The sequence below is a fragment of the Tasmannia lanceolata genome, unplaced genomic scaffold (genome assembly GCF_043159265.1).
Source record: "Tasmannia lanceolata isolate RefF3 unplaced genomic scaffold, GAP_Taslan_0.1 ptg000024l, whole genome shotgun sequence".
Lineage (NCBI taxonomy): Eukaryota > Viridiplantae > Streptophyta > Magnoliopsida > Canellales > Winteraceae > Tasmannia > Tasmannia lanceolata.
The window spans coordinates 14,204,099-14,224,608 of NW_027518701.1; the positions used below are offsets into that span (position 1 = coordinate 14,204,099).

Sequence of the window (20,510 nt, forward strand, 5' to 3'; positions counted from 1 at the left end):
GAAATCCTGTTGAAGCTTTTCAATACGTAGGCCACCTCTGCCGGGATCTTGAACAAAGACATGTAATATACAGGCATGTTGGCTAGAGCGGCTTTGACCAAGGTAATCCTTCCCCCAAACGAGATGTACTTACGTTTCCACATAGCCAATTTTCTTTCCACCCTCTGCACCACCGGGTCCCCCTGAGAAGCAGACGGGATTCCGAACCCAAGGGGCAACCCCAAATATGTAATTGGCAGTGAAGTCGCTACACATTTTAATCTAGATGCGTACCTTTACACCACTGCTTTTTCCAGATTAATCCCTGCAATAGCGCTTTTGCAGAAATTGATCTTTAGTCCCGAAGATATTTCAAACCATTGAAAGACCCTCTTCAAGTTATCAATAGACTCCCCGTCATCTTCCAGAAAAACGAGGGTGTCGTCCGCGAATTGTAGATGAGTCACCGACATTCCTTTTAAGTACCCCCGTGATTCTGCTCTCGCGATCCATCAAGCTTAAAGCCTCAACCATCATGATGGACATATATGGGGAGAGCGGGTCCCCCTGCCGGAGCCCTTTGGAACTTCTGAAATAACCCTCCGCAGAACCGTTCAACATCAGAGAGAAAGAGGCCGTAGATATCAGAGCGTTGACCCATCCCCTTCACTTCGTTCCAAAGCCCATCTTAAGAAGAATAAAGTCCAGAACCTCCCAGTCAACATGGTCGTACGCCTTCTCAATATCAATTTTCACAACTAATCCCCTCTGGCCAGTTCTTTTTGCTGAGTCGAAGATCTCGTTTGCTATAAGAACCCCATCCAGAATCTGCCGTTTGTCTACAAATACTCCCTGGAACTTAGAGATGATATCACCCATTACACCTTTCAACCTTATCGACATTGTTTTCGCCACAATTTTATACATGCTGTGTACCAAACTGATGGGTCTGAAATCCTTAATCTCGGTAGCTCCCTGTTTCTTGGGTATGAGAGTAATAAAGTTTGTATTTGCTTCTCTGCACATAATGCCTCGTTCATGGAACTCGCTTATGAACGAGGCATCTGAAATCCATCTGGTCCAGGGGCTCTATCCTTTACCATACTGGATATAGCCCCCAGAACCTCCTCTTCTGTGAATCCTCTTTCAAGTCCTTCCCTTTGCTGCATGGATATTGAACGGAACTCGAGCCCGGCTAGTTTAGGACGCCAATCATACTCCCTGGAGTACATATTGGAGTAGAAATCAATAAGCTTCCCCTTAATCATCTCCTTATCTTCAATGAGGGTATCGTCGTCAGTGAGATAGTTAATTGCATTGGATCTTCACCGCGCATTTGCTATCCTGTGAAAGAACTTGGTATTCCGATCCCCCGCTTTCAACCAGAGTGCTCTTGAATTCAGCCTCCAGCTGATTTCCTCCCTACGCAATATTTCATCGTATTCCTCCATCAAAGTAATTCTTTCCAATCTGTCCGCTTGCTCAAGGGCTGTCGATTCTTCTTTTATTTGCAGCGACTCAAGAGCTTCCAGAATTTCCTCTTTTCTTAATTGCCTGATCGCCTCCTCCCCCTTTTGCCATTCTTTAATCTTGATCTTCATATCTTTAAGCTTCTTGAAGAAAATGAAACCTTTCCACCCATCATAGGTGCCCTGACTCCACCATGACCGAATCCTATCTTCAAACCCAGGAATTTTGCAAAGAGCAAGGTTGAATCTAAAGGGTCTTGGCCCGCTGGAGAATTCCGTTGCTTCAAATAAGATCGGGTTATGATCAGAGGTGGGACGGGGTAGTGCACGCTGATAAATGAAGGGGTAGGACTCGTCCCATTCTGAGGAGTTTAACACCCGATCAATTTTGCTCATCACAAGACGATCTTGGTTATTAGTCCAAGTAAATTTTGCGCCTTCAAGAGGAAGATCAATGAGTTGGGATTCTAGTATGAAGTTTGAAAAATTCCTCATACTAGTAGATATTCTGGTTACTCTGCTCTTTTCCTCCGGGAACCTGATTGTGTTGAAGTCTCCCCCCACTAGCCATGGCCCCTGCCATTGTTCCCGTGTCTCCTTGAGTTCATCCCACAACCCGCTTCTTTCCACCGCCCTTGCCAGTCTGTATATTGCAGATAAACACCATCTATCCGCCCAGTTAGATGACCTGAAAATAATATTTACTAAGAAACGCTTAATGGAAATATCTTCCAAAGCAAAGTAGTTATCCTTCCATATAGTGATTATTTCGCCAGCCGTAACAACAGCATCCTTTGCAATCCACTCCCTGTTATTTCTTCCCCATATGCTATTGATTAACGATTCCGTAACCCCCATGATTTCGGATTCAAAAATTGTAATCAAATCCAATTTCCCATCATGTATAAAGGCCTTAACAGCATTCTTCTTCCCATCAGAACCCAAACCACGCACATTCCAAAATCTCATCTTCATAGATAACATTTGCAGCCCACAACCCCATCCGTACCTCAGAACAGAGCACGGAGTTCCCTAGACCCCTTCTGGGTTATCATTATCGATCTTGTTTTTGACTCATCACGTAACTCTGGTCAGTATGTAGTCACTTGCAATGCTGCCTTATCTACTGGATTATCCCAACTATGATCTTAAAGTCCTACTATTTCTTTTATGCCATAAACTGCCCATTGTCTTTCCTCTTAAACTCCGAAACATTGCAAAGAATGTAATGGGCCATTTCCCCGCATCATAGACATGGAAAAGTTCCATTGTTTAGTAGGTCTACCCTTAAAACTATCCGAGACCACTGCTGACTAAAACGTGCGAAGGAAGCTCCAAATCTATAATCATAATCCGCAATCGGTCATTAGATAAAAGCTAAGTTATAAATGGACCGGAATTCCGGTTCTGGTTCGGAATCTGGAACGGAACGACCATATTTTTCGTTCCGGTTCAAATTCCTGTCGTTCCGTCCGGAATTCCGTCAAAGTCCGGAATTCCGGATGAAACAGGCGGAATGCCCTGTTTTGTCCGGAATTCCCAATTTTTTGTTTTTTCATCTCTTCTTGGTTTTCTTTTCTTCCTTTTTCTGCTGAGTATTTACATGTAAAGTCATTTACTTAAGATTTACATGTAAATAAGGGAATACCCCCCATTTGGATCTATTAAAAATAATTTCAAGACCCAAATCTAAAAGGATAAAATGTCAACTTTCCAGTTCTAGTACAAAATTCGAAAAAATTGGTCGGGTCAAAATCTTAACTTCCAAACCATGGGGTATTTTTCCAATTTTAAAAATTCATAAATTCTATGATGTCCAAACATTATTAAATCCCAAAAGTCCGGTAAAAAAAATCTCATAATTTGGTCTCTAAAATTTTTTCATCTTGTGAGGCATTGGTCAAAACACTGGTCAACACGCTGGTCAACACAGGCATTTCAACTGATAGTAGTTTTCCTTTAAGTAAATGTTGGATCTTTTACATATTTTGTTCATCTAATTGTTTCTTATATTTTTCTAACAATTTCTGATTTTTTTTGCATTCTTTCATATTTTAACTATTAAAAAAAATTCTCTCGTTGTAGCGGAACAAATTCCAACAAAACGCTGTACGAAACACCGAAACGTTCTGTTCCGGTCGCCAAAATGAAACGGCGAACGAAACGGAATATATAACTTAGGGTAAAAGTAGTTTCTCTACATTGGTGGCAATGTAATCAAGGTGAGAAACCATTGTGGTACCAATTTATTTGTAGTCAGAATCCTAATACTGGCTGTTATATATGAAGAAGTTAATGGCATAGATCTCTATGGTCAACTCCTTTGATACTCATTCTAAATAAGGGTTGAATCGCTCCACAACAAAAGAATTGCCCATTTCATACCAATAAATGTCCATAGTTGCTATTATTCAGGATGCAAATTATATTTCTATCAGTTTTCACTTGATGAAGTGAGTATGCAATTTTTTCAGTTGATTAAGTGAATATTCAACTGATTGAGAAACCTCGAAGTATATTTGCTGTTTTTTATTGTGAAAACCAACAACAAATAAACATACATTTTAAAAAAGTTTAGCTCAACAAAACCTGGCTGAAACGAGTGTGTTTACATTTATAGATTGACCCTTCTCACCTCCAAAATACTTCCTAGACACAATACTCTAGATCTATCCTACGCACTTTCAGTTTTAAACCACTTCTGAAAAGCATTCCTTAAACAAGTTAGAATCCTCTAAGAAAAAAAATAGACTCTCTAGAAACCTAACTCAAATCTGCTCTGAAAATAAGAATTCTATCCTCAACTACTTTAGCTATAAACCAAACCGAACAGCTAAGTGGACTTGTCCCTTAGAGATTTTCATCAAGCTCAATTTGATGGATCCTTCAGAAATCCTGGCCCCACAGGCATAGCTGGAGTTTTTGGTGACCATACAGGTACAGTGAAATTGGCCTTTTCAGCTCCTATCAGGACTAGGGATTCTGATGAGGTCGTCCGTTCTTTCTTCAAGGTTTAAGCTTTTCTATTTGCTTGAATAAATAATTCCAGTTTGTGGAAGTTGATTCGACGAACGGGTCAGGTGGGTGTCTCAAGACTCTATGCTCCCATGGAGGTTGGCATATCCCATTGAAGAGACCCTTGATTTGGCTCATCGACAAAAATAACATAAAAGCGTGATCCAAAAAGAGAACAGGAGCGGGACCCCAAACATCAGAATGTACTATGTCATGAAAAGAAAAAGACGTGTTTTATAGGTAGAATCATATGATAGCTGTTCATGTTTCCTCAAGCTGACAACTATGATGACCTCTATGCTTGGGATCTTAAAATAGATAGACTTTTACCATTAAAAAAAATAAACTGACTTGACAAACAACTATAGATAGCATGATCTAAACGATGATGACAAGGGAACATATGGCATCGAATTAGACAAGGCTTCTAAGTCTAGATGGAAACCAATCAACATGAGGATAGTATTGAAATATTTGCACACTGCAACTATCGAGGAAGTTCCTTGTTTGTAGATCCCTCAGAATGACAATAGTAAACGCAAAATAATAGTTAAGTCTACCAGAGAACCAAAATGAGGTGAGATAGAAGTGGAAAAGGCCCATTAGTGTATATTGAAGCTATGGTGGGATTCCATCGTAATATCATTTTATTTCCAGTAGAATTGACAATTCAAATAATCAAATTACAACCCAAATTGTTATAAGGGGCAACACTTCTTGGGATGCTAGGGTAGAATGTAGTGGGAGGTCCATGGCGTGGTGGAGTGGGAAGAAGTCCGAATTGTGGACCCATATTTCCAGATCTAACAGATGGAGCATATCTTTGTCAAGGTTGATAAGATCGTTGCTTAAAAGATGGCTGGTGTGGCTGATAATAATTGGTGGCTTGACCTTGTTTGTTGCCTCATCCATTCCTTTTGTTGATAATGATCCAATAGAAGAAAGAACCCCATTATTATCAGTTTGAGGGGATTTAGAGTGGGGGCTGTTTCTTTTTTGATTTAGTGGATAAATCAGACCATCATTTTGAAGCAGTAAAATCCCAGAAAAGTGTGGGAAAACTAGGGGAATCACCATTGAAGTAAACCGAAATTTCGGCCGAAATCCGGTAAAAAAAAAGAATTAAATAATCTTTTTGGTAATTTCCACTGAAATTTGGGAAATCCAAAATTTTGGATTTCACAAAATTTCGGTTTCGGTCCCAACTGAAATCCGAAATTGATTTCGGACGAAATTTAAAACTATTATACTAGCTGCAACATATTCCTGACCTGACCAAGTCATCTATATCTGGCTTTGTCTTTATCACCCATGGGTTGCTTTATGGCTGCAAAATGGTCAATTAAATCTTTCATTCAATTCAGAAAATCATGAATGGAGAGAGCTGTTTCTGCAATTCCATTTGAAGGAGCATTATTCCAGCTTTACACTGTTGAGCATATGGAACATACAGAACTTGAATGAGAAACTCAAGTGTTAGGGTTGAGTTGGTTCAAACTATAATCAACTGATCCTTTGCATTTCACTCTGCAAAGTTTTTCTACCATTTAAGAACCATCTCCTCTATCTAATGTGTACTCTGGTGGTGGAATATATGAATCACATAAATGGTCCAAAATTTCTTGTCCACTAGCGATGGACAGATCTGATCCTTCCAAAAGAATTTTTTTCATGGGAATGATTAATGGTCACTGGTCGAGGAAGGGAGAGATACCACCTATAGAAGCACGAGAAAGGAGTATAGAAGGAGAGGAGCAATTGTCAGACCCAAATGGGAGTACAACTGGGTTTTAGAAGAGAAATTAATTTTTCAATGAGAAATTTAGATTTGGATGAGAAAATGAGCCTAATATTTGAGAATGAAACACCTGTTTAATTGAAACGATTCCTCACTTGCTCTTAATCTTGTTGACATGTGCTTAGTCTTAGTTGGGTTCAAATTGGCAAAGGGTCAGTGAGGAAAGATCTTTCGCTTCAAGGAATTAATATTTTGTAGAGAATGGGAATGTTATTTGCAGATGACATAGTATTAATTGACAAAATCAAAGCAAGAGTTAATGCTAAGCTAGAGTTATGGAGAACTACTTTGGAATCCAAAGGTTTTAGGCTGAGTAGGATTAAGACAAAGTATATGGAGTGCAACTTTAGTAATGGAAGGAGGCGGGGTGAGGATGTAGTAAATATGATTGGATAGGAGGTACTTAAGAGGGATATCTTTTGCTATCTGGGTTCAATCCTACATAAGGAAGGAGAGATTGAAGAGGTTGTTAACCACAGAATAAGAGTAGGTTGGTTGAAGTGGAAGCATGCTTCAGGAGTTCTGTGTGACCGTTAAGTACCTACCAAGTTGAAGGGAAAGTTTTATAAGACAGCTGTGAGGCTAGCCATGCTATACGGCTTAGAATGGTTGGGCCATCAAGAAGCAGCATGTGCCTAAGATGAGTGTAGCGGAGATGCGAATGCTTAGATGAATGTGCTGCCACACAAGGTTAGATAGAATTAAAAATGAAGACATCCGTAAAAAGGTGTGGGTGGCACCAATTGAGGAGAAGATGAGAGAGCACCACTTAAGATGGTTTGTGCATATACAACGTAGGCCTTTTGATGCTCCAGTGAGAAGAAGTGACTTGTGCCAAGTTGATGGTGTAAAAAGTAGTAGGGGCAGACCAAAAACAACTTGGGTAGAAACAACGAGGAAAGACTTTGGCTAGGAACATAACAGAGAACATGACCTTGGATAGGAGAGAATGGAAGAAAATGATCCATGTAGACGAACCTAACTAGTGTAAGGATTAGACTTAGTCAATATGAGCCGAGTAGATTCTTTCACCTTCTTCATGAAAATTTTCTAAAGGATTCATTAGCCGACCCCAACTAGTTTGGGACAAAGGCTTAGTTGAGTTGAGTTGAGTTGAGTTGAGTGGAGAATGGGAATGTTAAAAAGAAGGGATGATATGAAGAAGCTGAGAACATTTTCAAGATGATAACTCGAAGTTATGAAAGATTTGAAGAAAGCGAAGATTTTTGAGAGGAGAATGAAAGTGATGCCTTATTTAAAAAATAAAAATAAATGAAAGTGATACCTTGGTCGATGGGAGGAGAATGTAAAGGATACCTTGGTTAATGATTTTTTTTTGCAATAACGATTTGTATTAAGCGAAAAGGGAGCACCCGAGAAGGGCCAGCCCAGAGAACAAAAACAGGAAGAAGAGACAAGAAAGAAGAAAAAAGACAACAAAAATTACAACATCATACTACGGGGGAAGATGATCGAACCAGAGAATGCTCTCCCCACCAACACCCTGCTTAGCTAGCATGTCCGCCTCTTTGTTTGCCGACCTCCAAACATGTTTAAAGACAATAGTAGATCCCGCTAAAAAATCCTCAATTTCATCAAATAACGCCAAAAATCTCCAAGGAGGAACTGCTCCGCCCTTTAAAGACAATAGCAGATACCTTGGTTAATGATAACCAAATGCTTTCATCACAACTTAGCTCTGGTACTCTATGTCATAAATATCGTTATTGGGAATTTCTCGGCAGGGGAAAATCTCGAGATATATTAATCTTTTTTTTGGGTTTATATCGGGGAAAAATCTATAAAATAAAATAATTTAAAAATATATAAATTTAGTAAAAATAAGACATAATTTTTTCGTAAAAATATCATGATATTATCACGGTAAATGAAAATATTACAATATTTTTAAAATTCTCTGGATTTTATCTGGATTTGGTCGTTTTATCCATAGTTGCAGGAAACGCCATACCAAGGTGGGAAATGCGTTTCCATGGAAACGTGTTTCCGAGACGGAAGCGAAACGCATCTTAAAAACAGGGGGAAACATCTGTGAAACGTTCCAGAAACGTCTCCGAAACGCTCCAAAAACGTGTTTTCTTCCACTAAAAAAACACAGATTCTCAAAAAAAAAAAAGCGATGAATCTTACCTGGAACGTTTCGGAAATGACGATATTGAAGGAGATGAAGTTTCACACACCCCTTGGCATAATCTCTGATGGAGATGATAAGATCGAAGATGAGTATAGTCTCTTAGGACCGAATACTCCATCGTTTTCTGCTTTTAGTCCAAAGTGAAAGCCCTAATAAATGGTACTCTGGAAATCCACTACTATTAAATGATAAAGACACCCCCACTTGTTAATTAATATTAAAATACTATCTTTTATTTGATATTGGCACTCCTCGAAGAGGGAACTAAACCTTGTGATTGGATATCATTCATTGCTGGCTTTTTATTAAAAATTTCTTGCATGCGTGACTTGAAAGGCAGGCTTTTTTTGGCATGCATGACTGGCTTGAAAACTGTGAAAAGCAGCTTGAAACCCGTGGAAGGCACCCATTTGTTGTACTTGGGACAGCTCCTTTAGTGAAAAAGAGTAGTCATGAACACACTTAAGGTTTTTGTTGTACTTGGGATAGCCCCCTTTTGGCAATGAATGGAGTAGAGTATCAATGGATTGGCGGCACAGTAGAGTGATTCTGACTGAGACTCCCGCTTGATCTGTTTCGAGGCCCCCAGCCAATGAGCAGTCATAAATACACTAGAGAGGGCTGTCCCAAGTAAGGAAATGGGGTGAATATACCACATTCCTTACATTAAATGCAAAGCATGAGAGCATTAAAAGTATGATCTGAACCGTCCACTTGCCAGCTGTGATCAATATAAATGTTGTGAATATTAAATGTAAAGAATTTATTAAGGGAAATGATGCCAACACTGCCATGTTTTGATATTTCCACCAAAGCATCTTGTCTTTTAGTATTTAAAGAGCTCAAAAAAGGCTATTACAGTTCCCAAAAAGCTCTCCCAATCTGATTAATAAAGAAAAGAAAGGATGGGATCTTGCACTATCAAAACTTGGTTGTGTTGATATCATTTCCCTTACTTTAAATGTAAAGCATTTACTTGCTAGCTGAGAATATTAGTTGTGAATATTAAATGTAAAGCATGTGACTTGAAAGCATGTGACTTGAAAATATGGTCTGAACCATCCACTAGCTGTGAATCACTTTAAATGGTGGATTTTTAGCGTTTCACGTTTCCCCTTTAATTTTTTTCACGTGTTTCACGTTTCCGTTTCACGTTCCGTTTCCCGCATCCGTTTCCCGACCTGGCAACTATGGTTTTATCAAAATATCGGGATACAATTGCTATATTTTTAAAATATCGGAGATATTTGTGACATAGCTGATACTATTTTTAAATAAAGATCCCGTAGGATTGGAACATATAGGAACAGATGAAGAAGCAGATAGCAGTTTGTTTCCTGAATGGGTGGAGAGGAGAATGGTTTTCACATTAAATCAATATGGACAAATGGCCAACCGAAGATACAAGTAATTCACAAAGTGAAAGACTAAAATATCCTTGATAGTAAATTGGAATATTTGAGTTGATGGTTCTATCATGATTTGTCATCAAGCCGGCTTCTGGAAATTTTGCCTGCCCTTGATGCTCTTTTTGCATGAGTTTTGATTTCATATGTGCATTTTATTATTTTCAAATTGGAATATTTGATCTACAATTTTCTTCAGAACATTTGGAGAATGTGGGTGTCAAAGATGAGGCCTTGAACAAACCTGAAGGTGTTGATAGTAGAGAGCATTTTGAATGGAAATTTAAAGAGATTATTTATGGTGATGAAGCACTCAAAATTTCCTCAACTGAGCCATATTGCCTGCGCCGTCCTATTCGCCGAGGTCACTTTAATATTTCTCAGCATTATCCAATGCAACAGGTAATCTCCTTTCCTTCTCTTTTCCGCCTTGTTGGTCACCTCCATGGATTTAAATTTCGGTTTCGGTTTCGGTCCCTACTGAAACCAATTTTTTTCTTTTTTTCAAATTTCAGTCATTTCGGCTGATATTTTTACTATTTCGGTCAAAATGGCCAAATTTCGGCCGAAAACCAAACCGAAATCTGAAATTTTCAGATATCGGTCCCAACCGAAATTTAAAACCAAGTCACTTCATCATAGCAAAGAGTCAAAGATGATGAAGATTTAGATGTAGCTTCTATTATTTCTTGAAAATTCAGGACAAGAGACCGCTTAATATTTTCATGCAAGATTCAATGTGGTCATATCATATCTTCTATTTCACAAGCTACAGAACATACATGCGAAGTTTGGTATATGATATCAATTTCACTAAATCTCGTATCTAGTTATCTTGGAAAAGTGATGAAAATGTATTTTACACTTTATTGTTCATTCATAATCAACCATGATTTGCCACTCAACTACATACTTGTGAGGATCCTAATTTAATAATTTTCTATGTTGCAGGTGCTTGAAGACTTGTATGCAATTTGGGACTGGATTTTGAATGAAAAACTGCATATTCATCGGGATGATAGAAACATGTTCTCTGCTATTCTTGTTGTGCCAGAAACGTTTGATAACCGTGGTGTGTATTCATGATTCTTGGTCTAGTTTTGATGGTATATTTCCTTCAAACTTTTAGGAGCTGTTTGGGTACAAGGATTTTAAAATCCTGGATTTCCTCAAAATCCTGGATGGGAGACAGAAGAAGGAGACCGTCTGTCGTTTTCTGATTTATTGCCCCTTTTTTTGTTGAGTGAGAGAGAGATAGGAGATCGTCCCGTGTTTCTAGGTTTTAGAAGTCTCAGGATGGGGGAGAGATTTCTAAAACCTGTATTTCTTACTTAAAATCAAGAAAACAATTGATATCCAAGATTTTAAAGGAGTCCGTCCATCGTTATCTGAATTCTCGCCCTTCTTTCGCACTGCTTTCAAACTAAAACTTGGATTCTAAAATCCACGTATCCAAACAGCCCCTTATTGTTTTAGACATTCTGTTTCCTTGAAATTGTTCCAGACTAGGTAACGAGATAAATGTAATGCAATTTTCTATTGGTCATAAATGTTGCTCTTTGGTTCTCATGAAAGTTGTTACTTTTTGATCTTGGATGGATGAATTCTTGTTATTGGTAGGCTATGAATTACATTGTTCCATATTTGTTAGTTCTTGATAGCATCAAATTATGATCAGCTTACCGCTTCATAAGCTTCTTCATTCTACACTGCTAAGCCTGCAAAAATTTTGATTACATAATCGTAACATTTTAGAATGCAAATTTTTCATGAAACCTGTGGCTTACATGTGTAGTATTTATATTGATAAAAGTATCCTAGTATTCACTAATATATCCTACAATCATTCCATATTGATGCATTCTATATCCTATGCATTTTATTGCTATATACCCTATGCTTTTCTCATATATTTTTAAGTGGTTAGATGGGGATGTCGAAACATTCATATTTCTATAAACAGTATTGTACTACCATAAGAGAAAGTTTGGGTTTGATGTGTGTACAATCCAAAAGAAAGGGTGAGAAAAGACTAAAAATTCAACAAATAAAACAAATGAACTCAACAAAACTACCTTGGAAGTGAAAGAAAGGGCACTAAAATTCAACTCTAATTTAATGACTGTAAAAATGCATTCTATCTGAAACACACAATAACCTGAATCTTTTTTATTTTATAAGATTGCCACCGAAATTTCCACCCAAACTGTAATATTTGCATTCTTGTGCCGACCGAAACCGAAATTTAAAACCTTGCTGCCACCTTGACCTTTGGGATGAGTGCAATAAAGGTTGCCCGTGTTCCTTTCTGCAGCTTTTGGCCATTGTAAAATTCCTTGAAGAAATTGAGGTCCCCTTTCACATAATCTCATTAACTTTGAAAAAATGCTAGTAAAAAATCGTCAGGTCCTGGAGCTCGGTCCCTTAGAGCAATCAGACCCATTCTTATATCTTCTTCATTGAAGGGTTTCTCTAAAGAGGCCCTATCTCCTTCCAACAATGTGCTAAAAGGCACACCATCTGATATTTGGTTCTTCTTCAAGCTTAATTTCCATAGTCGTTTGATTGGGAACTCTTCTCAAAATATTGTATGGAAGAATTCATCAAGCTCTGGAGCTCTGGATTAGGTACATTTGCGTGATTGAACTTAGTGATGGGCTGAGAGGATAGTTGATTTGCATGAAGAAATTTAGAGAAAGCTGGAAGTAACTCAAAATTTAAACAGGATGTTAATGCTCATCATAGACTCATGATCAAAGAAGGGGACTTAGAAATAGTTTCTTTGTTCAAGGGGATTTAAAAAATGGTTTATTTGTTTAAGGAACAATTTCTGGTTAGGAAACATTTCTAGTTGCCACCTTCAAGAAGTTAAAAACTGAAGAAAGTCGGTTTCAAAATTCTAAAGAAGATTAGCAACGCATATTATTTTGAGCTTCTTTAGGGCCTTAATACATCGTCAACACTCAGTGTACTGATTTTTATTTTTACTATGGTTATAATGAAAATCAAGACGTGACTTGTGATGCGAAGAGATTCAGATGGTGAACAATGCAAGATCAAATTTTAGAGAAGTGAAATTGTTGTTACAACTTATGCTCCTTTTTTTAAAGAAAAAGCAGAAATCACTGATCTGGAACTATTCCCCAAACAACATCATTACAAAGGACCCAAAAGTTGATAATCTATCTGCTTTGGAGTTTCCCTCTCTTCGAATATGGGAGTAGGAGCACCCGAAAAAGCCCTAGCTCAATGATACCATTTCTCTAAAAGCCATCATAACCTCCATAGAGGCTGTGATTTTCCTTTAAGACAATTAATGGTGATTAGGGAATCACTCTCCATTTAAACTTTCACGTAGTTGCATCCATCTCCTGGTCATCAACTGCAAGAATATACAAAATCCATAACTACTCTACTGCTAGGGTTGTAGATAGTTCCCTCATAACAAGCCACTAATAGGCTGGCTGAAGCATCCCCAATTGCATTATTGTTGTCGTCAAAATTTGGTTTGAGCTAGCTAAGAGGAGGGGTGGTGGTGGTGAATTCCACAAGAAGGAGAATAAGACAAGCAAGAACTATCCGAGAATTAAGAGATTTCATTAAAAGGTTACCCTCTAGGGGCTCACTCGGATACTTCAACTACTTTTTCTAAATGACTACTTTTTCAAAATTGACTACTTGAAAGAGGCTGTTAAGATTTACATGTAAATAGTGGAATACCTCCATTTAGATTTATTAAAAATAGTTTCATGACCCAATTCTAAGAGGATAGAAGTAAACTTTCCAGTTATAGTACAAATTTTCTACCTTTTTCGGTCGATTTTGAGTCGGGTCAAAATCTTGATGTCCAAACAATACAGTGTTTTTCCAATTTAAAAAATTCATAAATTCTATCATATTTGTTGAATAATCTACAAGGGTAGTTTAGTCATTATCCTTAGGATAGAGGGTATTGTAGTCTTTGTACTCATGTTGCCCTAGTTGGGCCTATATATACATCATATCACATGGAGAGCTCCTAAGTGGAGAATCTCACCATCTTCTACCTTACTCTTCTTCTTCTCCTCTCATCCTTATCTTCTAATATGGTATCAGAGCTAAGATCCTAACGGAAAGGAAAAGAAGAAGAGATCTCCCATCCCTCTCCCTCTCCCATGCATCTTTCTCTCCCCCTTGCCGTAAATGAGAGTCAATGATCCCGAAGATGCGACGAGACAAGATGCGAGACAAGATACCCCAATCTCACAATCTGAAGACGAGACAAGACGAGACAAATCCCTTTCTTTGTGGATTTTTTCCCTCAACCCTAACCTGATGCAGGAGCATCCCCTAGATTTACTACATCAGCCCATATTTTCTCTCTAGTGTAGGTTTCCTTTGTGTGCTTTTGTCATTTGTACTACTTTCCTATGTAGTAGGGTAGTCTAGTCATTAGACTAGTTGATGAGTAGTTTTTAGTCATTTTCCTTTACTTAGGGATAGTTAGGTCAATTTACTTGTAAATGGTCTATAAAAGGGACTTTTCCCTCCATTTGTAACCTTGTTTGAATTGGGAATAAAAATCTCAGATCTAGACCTGAAAATTAGGTTTTAGTGGGAAATTTTTAGCTTGAGCTGAAATTTTTACTAGAGTCTCCTTTGTCTTTCTTGTAGAATAGAGAATTGAAGGCTGTAATTTCAGTTTTTTCCCTATTCTTCTCATCCCTAAATTTGTAGTTTGCAAGGGTTATAGAAATCTTGCATCTCCTTGCAAGATTCTTGGAGTTTCTTGAAGAAATCATCAAGAAGATCACTAAATTGCAAGATCTACCCTTAAATTTTAGAGTTCTGGAATTCTTGGAGAAATCGGCGAATACCGCTGCATCAAATTGGTATCTGAGCTGGAAAGCAAAGCTTCTCAGCCTTTGCAGTTCCTGGAACCAAAAGGACAGGATCGGATAGAGATTTGGAGTTCTTTCGATGAAAAACTTGAAGGATTTCAGGATCTGTCTAGAAATGCCTAAATCTGCTGCAACCTCAGAATTTCATGTTAGTTTCAATTGATGTCTCATGGAAATCCTTTAGATCTGTAAGTGATCTTACTTTCTTTGATTTTCTCTGCAAGTTGGTGAAAACTAGAATCGTAGTTGTTCTTGGCCATCACTGTAGCAAGCTGAAAAAAAAGGACATTTAGTGTGTTCTTGTTCCAGATCAGGCCCGAAGGATCCTTCTACTAACTGGAATGATTCGATGCCAAAAGATCAACTTCTAGACTTTGAAAGTGCTATTTTAGTATTCCTATGTGTTAGAGCTTTTATAAACCTGTGCTAAATGACATCGATCTGGAGATGTTGGAATTGTTTCTCCAATCCCAAATATTAGATCGTTCTCCTTCTGTTCCGTGAAACGGAATTCTCCCATTTCACAAGCTGCTCTTCAGGATTTTGACAAATATTGAGTTCGAGACAGCTAGCTTGCAATTTCAGATTTGGATCCTATGATCTATAGCACAGACAAATTAAAGAGTCACTTTCTTTAATGGAATTCCAATTTCATGACATTGTATGGGACGAAAACAATTGGCGTGTTTTCAAGTCGCTGAATTCTGTCACCATGTTTATCCTTTTTTTTTTCCGCTGAAGACCTATCAGTTTTAAGCTTCACTGAACCCATGGTAACTCTGTGATGATCTTGTTTGAAAGGCTTTGACTTTGATGAAAGAAGAGGCCTCAATTTAAAGTACATTTCATCAACCATTTCAACCTAGTTGTGGACATTTTGGGGACTGTAGCCCTCTTTTTTGTCAGCTTTAGCAATTAACCGGTGAATGAATTAGTGACAGGGTAGCTAAATTCATCTCAGCCTTCTGTTACAAAGGCAACTAAGCCTATATTGGATGCCGCCTATGACCAGTAGTTCTTGTGATAATTTTTTGAAAGGTAGTGTTTGTGGATACTTCTCAGAAATGCTCTTATAAGGATGGTTTCTGGATGTGAGAGCAGCAAGTGGCATCAAATAAATAAACCCAGCCAACAAGTGGCTTAATGAAGTAGAATTAATTGGCCACCTGTCCTCATCACTTGAAGGCAAGTATAAAGCTAAGCTAGTGTTGCAAGTTGCTTTTGAAAAGAATGTGACACATGGGCATTGTTGCATGATAGCCATTTGGGAGTTATTTGTTGAAAAGCTACTCCATTTGAATGAGTTGTTACTTTGGAACCAAGCGAAGTTAGTGCAATTGACTAGGAAAAGATATATTGACTGATCCTTCTAAGTCAGAACTATTTTATCCATACTCCTAAGTTTCACACTTGCTGTAGTGCAACTGATTGGTCCAAGGATAAATTCATTTCAGGAGCCAGTGTACATCAAATTCAAGTTTAATTTTCTCAAGCTTTATTGCTGCAGTGTTGTGAATTATTGAATATCTCCAGCACTAGAGCCTGAAATCTTCAAGGTTCTGCTAAAGATTACAACTCAAATTTAGTTGGAGTTAGTCAATTCACTTGGTTCCGATTTATAGCTGAAAGAGCCTCTTTCTTGGTTAACATGACCATGAATGCTTTGTATTAGATAGTTGGAGACGTGGCTTCAAGAGAAGTAGATTACAATGCATTGCTTGCAAAATATATGGAAGACGAGAGGAAGATACAAAAAGGATTGTTAGCTATTTTTCAATGCATGAATCAGAAATTCGGCGAGATGTTGGAGTTGCAAGAAGGGGAGACGCACAAGTACAAGTGGGATCGTCACTACAGGTATGGTAATTTTGGCTATTGTATGGAGGAAGATCTTCAGCAAAATCAACCCATGCTAGTGCAAGAAGATGATTATGATGGACATCCACAACTAGAGAGCCATGATACTAGTTACGAGCCGGCTGACCTTGATGATGTGGTTGACGATGATGGTGGTGGTGGTGGTGGTGGTGATCCCATTTCAGGGCATGTCGAGTCTGAGTTTGTCACAGAGGTTATTGTTGAGCCTTCAGAGATAGTGACAGAGGGTGTAATCATTGATGATGCATTGCTAGCGCATGGAGAGCAGGAGCACCTCATTGAGCATAGTGCTAGTATTGATTCCACATTAGATGTTCAGATTGAGCAAGTTGATGAGTCTTTTGTCAAGACAGCAGATTTCAGTCCCCAGGACCATGCCCTTATTGATGATAATCTTGGATTGGTGTTGACTCCACATTAGATGTTCAGAATGAGCAGGTTGATGAGTCTTTTGTCGAGACAGCAGATTTCAGTCCCCAGGACCATCCCCTTATTGATGATAATCTTGGATTGGTGTTGACTCCAGTTATTGCGCTAGTCCAAGAGGAGTATGTGGCAATCTTTCCAGCTTCTATGTTATCCATGAGGGGATTGCATATTTGTGGTTCTTCTTTGATGATATCTGCACCATTGTAACGCCTGTATTTCATGCTACTTCCATGGGCATTATTGGCTTCTTTACAGACAGGCGCCTTCGACGGGTTATTGCTCCTACTGCTAGAGTGGGTCATTTACGTATTTGACCCAGGTGGACTTCCACATTGGAGAGGCTGATGGGGAACTCGAGGATGAGTTCTTTCAAGAAGGGGAGTTTGATGCAGGAGCATCCCCTAGATTTACTACATCAGCCCATATTTTCTCCCTAGTGTAGTTTTCCTTTGTGTCCTTTTGTCATTTGTACTACTTTCCTATGTAGTAAGGTAGTATAGTCATTAGACTAGTTGATGAGTACTTTTTAGTCATTTTCCTTTACTTAGGGATAGTTAGGTCATTTTACTTGTAAATGGTCCATAAAAGGGACTTTTCCCTCCATTTGTAACAAACCTTGTTTGAATTGGAAATAAAAATCTCAGATCTACATATGAAATTAGGTTTTAGTGGGAAATTTTTAGCTTGAGCTGAAATTTCTACTAGAATATCCGTAGTTTTTCTTGAAGAATAGAGAATTGAAGGCTGGAATTTCAGTTTTTTCCCTATTCTTCTCATCCCTAACCTTTTAGTTTGCAACGGTTATAGAAATCTTGCATCTCCTTGCAAGATTCTTTGAGTTTCTTGAAGAAATCATCAGGAAGTTCACTAAATTGCAAGATCTACCCTTAAATTTTAGAAATCTGGAATTCTTGGAGAAATCGACGAATACCGCTGCATCACTAGACGCCCACTCCAACCTATCTTTTTTTGTTTTTTTATCAATCCTTACTCTTGTTGGGATCCTTCTAGTCCCCTATCATTTCTTTCTTTATGGTTTAAATCCTTCCTTTCTTCCTTTTTTGATCCTATCCCCCCATCCACTCCATGCTACTCTTTGTTTTCCTTCTCTATATTCGTTGTATTTCATGGCCTTTATCTTGATCTCAAAGGTGCACACCAAGTGTTTGGTGGAATGTTCGAGAGATGTGTTGTGTGTTGAAGTGGTTCTTTTCGTTGCAAGTTGAAGGTCGTCGGCCTCAACTTGAGGGGGAGTGTTGATGTAGGTTCCATAAATGGAGTGTTGTATTGTTGTCTTAGTGTTATCTTGTTGTCGTTTCTGCATGATGTAGTTTCGTCATCTTTACTGGTAGTTCATTGGTTAGTTGGTTTGTCGGTTGGGTTGATCGTGGTTGTGATCTTGTTGTTGTGGTTCATTGTTGGTTAATTGGTTGTGGTAGGTTGTTGGTCGGCTGGTGGTGTCTTTGCGTACTAATGTGTTGGTTGGTTAGTGATTTGTTAGTGGTTGGTTGGTGATTTGTTGTTTGTTTGTTGTTGTTTAGTTGGTGGCTTGTTCGCACTTTGTTGGTGGTTCGTGCGCCCTATTGGTTGTTGGTTCATTGGTTGGGTTGGTTGGGTTGGTTGTTTTGTTGTTGGTTGTTGTGGTTGGTTGTTTGTGAACTCGCTTTGTGAGTCGTGTTGTTGATGCTTCTACATGGTGAGTGTCGTTGCTTGGCGTAGTGTTACGCCTTGGTTGTTGTTGTTGTTGTTGTTGTAGTGGTTTGCGTTGCAATCCACGTTGTTATTGCTTCTACATAGTGAGTTTAGTTGCTCGACGTAGTTTTACGCCTTTGTTGTGGTTATAGTGGTTTGCATTGCAATCCACTTTGTTAGGGCTATATGTCTGGTCGTTAGCGTTGCTCTCGGCATTATCGTTGTTGGGGCTATATGCCCAACCGTTAGCGTTGCTACCAGCCCTGTTGTTGTTGGGCCTATATGCCTGGTCGTTAGCGTTGCTTTCGACCTTTTCGTTGTTGGGGCTATATAGCCGGTCGTTAACGTTGCTTTCGGTCTGGTCGTTGTTGGGGCTATGTGCTCGGTCGTTAGCGTTGTTTTCGGCCCTATTGTTGTTTCTTCCAAGTGACACGCTGTGTGGCCGTCGTTGGTTGGTTGTTGTAATAGGCTGGTCTTTATATTGCTCTGTTGGTTGGTTGGTTGGTGGTTCTTCTCATAGCGATGTGCTGTTCAACAGATATCTTCTCGTGGTGCTTTGTCGTTACTCGTGTGCGCACCTTTGGTATGCCCCTTTTGCTTGCTGGATAAAAGCTGTTCCTGTCATAACGCCTCCATTGCTTGTTATATGCCGATCTATTCGTCGTGCTCTCATTTAGGGGGAGGCTTTGTTTGATCGCTCTCGCTGTTGTGCTACTTTAGAGGAGCTGCTATTTTTGATGGCCATTGATCTCGATGCTGTTTCCTGTGGCCACTGTTGTCCTTTTTTAAGTGTTATGCTTTCATCATGTATTCATCACACCAGCTTGAAGAGTGTTTTACTAAGCTGGATGTGTGTATGAGCTTATTGTACTTTTTGATGTATGGTCATTTTTGTTGTATTTTTAGTTGTTTGTTGTAGTTCTTTGTAACAAGCTGGAGTTTCATAGTATATACACTCCAGCTTGAGGAAGAGAGTTGAATAATGTACAAGGTAGTAGTTTAGTCATTAGTCTTAGGATAGAGGGTATTGTAGTGTAACGACCCAGATTTTTGGACATAATTTTTTTTTCAACCAGGATCGTTACCCAAAAGAAACAAGCTAAAACTCATTAGATGTAACAACAACTGCTATCTTCTATCCTTTAAACTTATAAACTACAAACTTCAAAATTAAATATTTCTACTGACATCAAACATAAAAAGAGAGACATACCAAGACGGGATATTCCGTCAAGGCCACATAGCCAAACGAACCACTCTGTATACTTCCTCTTTACTTTTCCCTAGTTTCATTAGCATTTGTCTTGATGATGTCGATTGTATCAAAACCTGTGGGGGATTTTTAGGTATTTTTTTCAAAGAACTACGTAGATTCATCCGGTATCCTAAACTAATACAAGTAAACAATTCTTGAATTAAAGTGTATAACTTAAATTCATTATTCAACATGTATCAACAATAGATCTCTAAATGAGCATGAAATATAAATAGAGGAGATATGTAACACTTTCCAACAATAAGGATCAAAACTACTCTAACCGAGCATATAATAAATAACATCAGGAGGTCTAAATATAATATGAATGATGCAATATGAGACGACTCTCCAAGGTAATCCAGCTCCTCATAGCTTTGTTACCTTGCCCTCCAATACGTTCCACTACCCTCGTCTATAGGTAGTGGGCATGTGGGACATTTTACGATGCGCCTACTGGCCGCTCCGCCTCTTTGACTCTTGGTTCCCGAGGATGCATTTACCACCAAGGGGGTGCGCTAAAACCCAAGGCCGACTTGGAATTTAATTATTCC

General features: G+C 38.6%; 1 protein-coding gene across 5 annotated transcripts in view; it reads left to right on the top strand.

Annotated features, from left to right (window-relative positions):
- ARP9 (actin-related protein 9) overlaps positions 1-20,510 on the top strand; it is a 117,312-nt gene that overhangs the window by 19,971 nt on the left and 76,831 nt on the right. For all 5 annotated transcript variants that reach the window (XR_013238581.1, XR_013238580.1, XR_013238582.1 and 2 more), the window contains 2 exons: positions 10,022-10,224; positions 10,774-10,894. Coding sequence is in view for 1 of the 5 variants with exons in the window: in XM_077367722.1 (XP_077223837.1) it covers positions 10,022-10,224; positions 10,774-10,894 (324 nt within the window). In the remaining 4 variants the exon portion in view is untranslated. The remainder of the gene's footprint in view (positions 1-10,021; positions 10,225-10,773; positions 10,895-20,510) is intronic.